The sequence below is a fragment of the Trachinotus anak genome, unplaced genomic scaffold (genome assembly GCF_046630095.1).
Source record: "Trachinotus anak isolate AG129_WGS33_773 ecotype Australia unplaced genomic scaffold, CSIRO_AGI_Tana_v1 ptg000019l, whole genome shotgun sequence".
NCBI classification, from domain to species: Eukaryota; Metazoa; Chordata; class Actinopteri; order Carangiformes; family Carangidae; genus Trachinotus; species Trachinotus anak.
The window spans coordinates 22,295,573-22,301,429 of NW_027273870.1; the positions used below are offsets into that span (position 1 = coordinate 22,295,573).

A 5,857-nucleotide genomic window follows, 5' to 3' on the forward strand; every position below is an offset into this window, starting at 1 on the left:
TACAAAATCAGTGACACTGTTAAACACCAAAGCTCAGTGAAAACTGGTCTTTATTCCTCAGGAAAAAAAACATCACACCAAATACAGTGCAGCTGCTTACAAAACAGTGATGGTACAAAAAACCAAAAACAGACCACTATCAAATTGTGCTTTGTTAGAAATCGCTCACTGCTGACGGTTACATATGACAGTAGATAAGTTACATAACAGTCAATTGGAAATTATTTTTTACGAGAAAGGCTGGAACTATTAAAGCAAAGCAAAAATGCATCCCGTTTCCTGTTACATATTTTAAAAACTATTAAAAAATACATGTACCACAGCTAAATATGAAATACAAAGTTGAGTTCAAGTATGAATGACTCATGAAAATGTGCCTGAAATAATAGCATTGAGCATGCTATGAAGAAGCCTGTGTCCCCACTAATCTAAGGATATCCACAGAAAACACTTCATTCAAAGAAATACGTGTTTAGACAGCAGAAATTGAAAATGACTTCTTAGTCTTAAATCTAACAAAACACGTGATATCTTATCGTGAATATGCTACACAACATTATCATTTAATTTACCTACAGGGTGCAAGTGATGCATTTGTTTATGCTCCACACAGTTCATTGGGTACAAGTTCATACAATAGTGTATTAAAAAAAAAAGATAACCAGAATATAAATGAAAAAACAGGCACAGAGTTACACACATGATCCCTTAATGCCAGACCAAATAGATCTCTCTTAGACTCAGAAGTTAAACTGCTTATACATATGTTGGTGCTGGAGGCCGGTAAGCCTATCTATGGTTTCATGATTAAACAGACACAGAAGGGCAAACTTCCTATCAAACTGGCTCCAAATATTTTTTTCCCTGAAATGTATATAGTGTAAACAGTAAAGAGGCATCTGATGGTAACAAACTGTGAGCTTGGAATTACAAGATCAGTTACATTTTTTTATCTGCAGATTGTCATGATTGATGACGTTTTAATGTTTTTATTTCATGTTGACCATATTTTAAAAATAACTTTTCTTGATTAAATGTCTAAAAAAGACATGTTGCTGGGATAAAAATTTTATTGCTGTACATTTCACAAGAGTACCCCACAAAGAAAGAACCCTATAATCCCAAGCTTGTGAAATGTCACAACAATTTTGCATCTACACTCCCAGAAATGCACTAAGCTGAGGTTTCAAGAGATATTCAGTCAGAGTGTGTAAACGAAAATAATTCACAAACAAGACCCTCTCATACACGTCCTTCTTCCGAGCTGAAGTCCTCTGATGTGGAGATGACATCAAGGAGAAAAATACATCTCTTTGGTCAGCATGGACACAATGCATGGGATTTGTTTCCTTGCATGGAAACCTGGAGAGTTGGAGACAGACTCAAACTCTACTGCCACCTTGTGGTTCACTCGTGTCATGATGTGCTGCAGCTCCAATTTCTTTCCATATTCGTTCATCATATCGCACAGTGACTGGATGAACCAGGACCCGGTCATAGTATTCCTCCATGAGTAGTAGCCTGTAGATAAACGAGTGATAGAATAAAAGGTATATCAAACTCGATATTTAAAAAGGAAACAAATGCAAAAAGACCCATGTCTGAGTGTTAACCTGGGGCTGTGGAGAAGGCGTAGAGGAAGTCAGCTTCCACGGGGATCTTGGTGGTGCCATCTTCTCCACTGTCTGTCTCAATGCCTGCATCCAGATCAGTGCCTCTGCAAGCCTGTTCAGTGTGCACCCAAACAGAACAAGAATTGGTTACAGATACAGATACATGAGCAAAGCCCAAGGGAAGATACTGCAGCAGGAAAAACAAACTCTTCAGATACCTGGATGAAGAAGAGTTTGGGCTTTCCCACCAGAGACTTGCAGCGATCACCTCGAAAAAGTGATGTGAGGTACTTAAGCTCTACTGAGCCATCGGTACCAAAGAACACACCCTCATCCCCGTGACTCAACAGAACACAGACAAATGAGGCTGAGCAGCTGTGATCTTCCTTTGACGCTGAAAAAAAAAAAAAAAAAAAAAAAAAGTACAGCATTTAATATGTTTTTGATACAAGCTGATATAAAAGAAAGGAGGTGGGAAATGTAACTATATTAATTTATATCTGTAATTTATATTATTTGGCATTATACTTACCAGCAGTTAAAACCTGTTTCATCTGCTCAACTGTCTGGTCATTGTAAACCTTCGCTTTATAACCCAACTTGGAAAACACTTTCATCACGTTGGCTGCATCTACGTCAGTACCATTTCGCTGATTCATGCCTGGAAAAAAGAAAAAACTAAACAATTAGATTCTTCTGTTTACTTGACAAACACAGTAAAAAAAATTAAGGAAGCAACATTTCTAGCTTCCTTGTAACTACTTTAGTTTTTAAAGGCCATGCACACCCACAGTAAAAGCCCAAACAGGCAGTTGACCTTATTTTTGTAATGTAATGTAATGTAATTTTTGTGACTAGGTGGAAGTGTATGGTTTGTGATTGACTTACATATGCCTCACTCTAATGTTAGCGTTGTTGCACCTGTGCGGGTTATCATTAGTTGCACCCATTCTAATAAGCACATCATGTCTGGTGACCTCACGTCATCAACCTAATCAGCCAGAAAATGTCAAAACACCTACACAGGTGTAAGTAATGAAATTATTGATGGCTGAATTCCATTTGCTGACTCACTGTCACTCTCTTCTTTATGTTTTACGCCTTTTAGCCGTGGTATATGGCCACTGTCAAACCTTTTCAACACAGAGAGCTACTTTACGCAGAAGTTTGCTCCTTCCAAGACAAAGTCCATCTTGATCTGACTTTTACTTACAGCCTTACTGTGCTACGTTTTTACCAAAGCTGGATGGATGCAATTACTGTATGTTTTGTACTGTCAAACTACACAATTTAGCCACCTGGCAACTGTCTGTTGGAAGATTGAATAACTCTTGTATGTTAGCTACAGTACATGCAGTCACCTGCTCTGACCAGAACTACTTTGCTAAATTTAACACAAAATCTTCTTAGCTCTTGCACAAAATGCTGTAATTTTCTTGGAAACTGGAGAAGGGGAAATTCAAAGTATGCACGATTCTGCTATAACAAGAATCTTTTTTTGACTGGAGAGAATTAAATGAACTTGACAGCCTTAATTGCTGCTGATGTTTACCCCACTCAAATGATGTACTTGCTCTTAGAACATCAAGCAGTCATGTGTATTCAGTTAGTCCTGCTAGACAGGCTTGTGAAACACAAGTCTGACAGAAATACAAGACCACAACAGACACTGATGCTCTATACACTCAGGGCAGTCTGAAGGTCTATTTGCCTGCATTGATATCCAAGGTCTTCTCAGCCAGATATGAGAGGCTCTTTCAATACTAGCAGACACATCTCTTCAAGTTTAGACTGCACAATGTCCCCGTTTCCAATAAAGGGTAGACAAGGACTAAAGGAACTCATTAAGTATCTCCAACTATTTTAGACATCAAGCTTTTATACGCATAGAGAAGCAAGCTCAGAAAAAAAATACTCCCTTATAGACCCTTAAGGGGTAGACATGGTCAGACTTTATGAAAAATTTCTGAACACCCAAAGGAAACATAACATTATGTCTGTGGTAATTGTCTGTTTGAATACTGTCACTTGCTTAAAGCAGAATATCCAAGCGACTGAGCCGTTAAACACACGTACAGAATCAACATCCTCATACATATAATTCGCCATAGACCACAACTAATTTAGAAGAGGAAGTAGTCTAACGAATGCAAGCCATGCGGGTTCCTACACTTCCTGATCAACCACTGGTCGCACAATGCAGAAGTTATTGAATCATATAGTTATAAAATGCAAGGATGCATTCAAGAATTTAGTTGCAACTGCCTGCATCAGGAATGCCACTGAGCTGACTTGAACATCTAATTCACTGGCAGGGGATGCAGATAAATGATATGATCTGATGAACAATTAACCCATTAACCTTGGGCTGACTGGTAACTTCAGTCCAGATAAACTCAACATTTCAAAGTGGCACCCTCTAATTGTCTCAGCATCAAGAGAGAATGAAAAGGTAGAGTAGAAATCAAAGTAATTATTTTAATTCCCCTGTAATTTTTAATAGAATTTGGCTTTATGATTATAAAGTATGAAATGTGACAAATTACCTATCATTTCTTTCATAAACGCGTATTTTGTCTGACTAGATTTAAAAGCCCAAGAGCATTTACTATTTAAATTGTAATGACACGGGTTAAAGAAAAGCAAGTCAATATTCAGCATTAAGTAGATGCCCAAATAAGCACAACTAAGTACATAAATAAATAAATAAATAAATAAATAAATAAACAAACCTGTTCTTCTGTCGAAGTTCTTATTGTTGATAATGATGCATTGGCCGATGCTGGGAAAGTCGAGGCTGTATCTGAAGCTGTGGGACTGGGGCTTGGCATCCACGTCCATGGGAACAAACACAGGCCCCTCTGACCTGGAGGACAACACAACCGAAACACGGTCCATTTTTCAAATGTGAGATAACAACAAGCAGTAAGTAATGCGCTACAGTTTACATTATTACAGAAAAACTGCTAGTATTTAGTAAATAGCGGGTGAAATAACATGGGAGTGACAAAGCGGTTTTCTCATCACTGTCCGCCAACAGCAGCAGATAACTAGCTAACTAGCTAAACTGTCAGTTTCTCACCGTTGTCCATCGTTTCGCTTTGCGTCTGTGGAGTCTTCTCCATTGACCGACATGTTTGGGAGTGAGCTAAGGAACTGCTAACCAGACGGTTAGGTAAGTGTGACAGTCAGCAGCCTTCACAGACAATTTGAGCAGACGTGTCTGGACCAGTGGAGCGGAGCTAGTCGTGTCAAGCCAGTAAACAAAGATGCTGATGTCACACGGAGATGCGCTTGTTTTAAACACCCTCGCCTGCCGTGTGAGAGGCGACTCAGACAGCACAAGCTCCTCTGATGAGGCCCATTGCGAAGCTTTTACAGAAAATTTTTTCATTGGATTTTTCATATTGAATAGACTAAAAATAAATGTTCATCTAGTCACCCCGCCACGCCAAGTGTCCGTCTCAAAGCCTTCCCCACACTGTCCTAAAGATAGAAAATTCAAATAACCCCACACAATTAATACTGGGGTTCACCTGTTAAATATCCACTGGGTTTCAGTATCAGTTTTAGTGTCCCAAAACCCCCCAGATTCCCAGAGAAAATCGTCAGCTGTCCCTGCTGTAACTGCATATTCTGTCAAGACATTTTGATCTATATGATGCGTTTTTCCCTCTTTTATCTCAATATTTCAAACTCAAAAACAACATGTGATTCAGAAACTGACCATTCTGTTTGAGTAGTTTTAGAGTTTTCTAATAATACTTAATAATATTTAAGTATAATTTTGGAATCTAGATCTTTAAATAGAGATATGCTGAGTTCTTAAAAAACAAAAAATGAAATACTGTGGAGCCCCTGAAAAGCATGGTTCATATTAGTGATTTAACATTGTTGTTAAGTGACCAATGAGAAAGTGAAATGTTGTTTGAGACCATGATTACCCCCATGAAAATCCACTCCTTTCCTGCCATAGCCTAACTGAATTTTTCCAATCTTTATTTGTGAAATGAGCTCCATCAGTTTTTGGATGTGGCATAATTGTTTTTATGTCAGTGTGGTAAAAGACTGTGTCAATCTGATATTAACATACGCTGTATTTAATGTGGTTAAACCCACCCATACACTAGTTCAACTATGTTAAAATAAAAAGTAATAGTCTGCTTTATAAATATTAACTTGTATGAACTGTTTTGTGATACATTTTGGAAAAAAAAAAAAAGAATGAAACCAAAGATACTCAC

The 5,857-nt window shown here is 38.0% G+C and overlaps 1 protein-coding gene across 1 annotated transcript; it reads right to left on the bottom strand.

The window, feature by feature from the left end:
* Window positions 1-32: 32 nt before the first annotated feature.
* Window positions 33-4,892, bottom strand: casp3a (caspase 3, apoptosis-related cysteine peptidase a). Its single transcript, XM_071504958.1, has 6 exons — window positions 4,696-4,892; window positions 4,346-4,479; window positions 2,146-2,274; window positions 1,832-2,007; window positions 1,614-1,725; window positions 33-1,521 (listed from the first exon to the last, which is right to left on the bottom strand). Exons 1-6 carry the CDS (start codon window positions 4,746-4,748, stop codon window positions 1,292-1,294), a joined length of 834 nt encoding a protein of 277 aa, XP_071361059.1. The 5' UTR covers window positions 4,749-4,892; the 3' UTR covers window positions 33-1,291.
* Window positions 4,893-5,857: the final 965 nt, after the last annotated feature.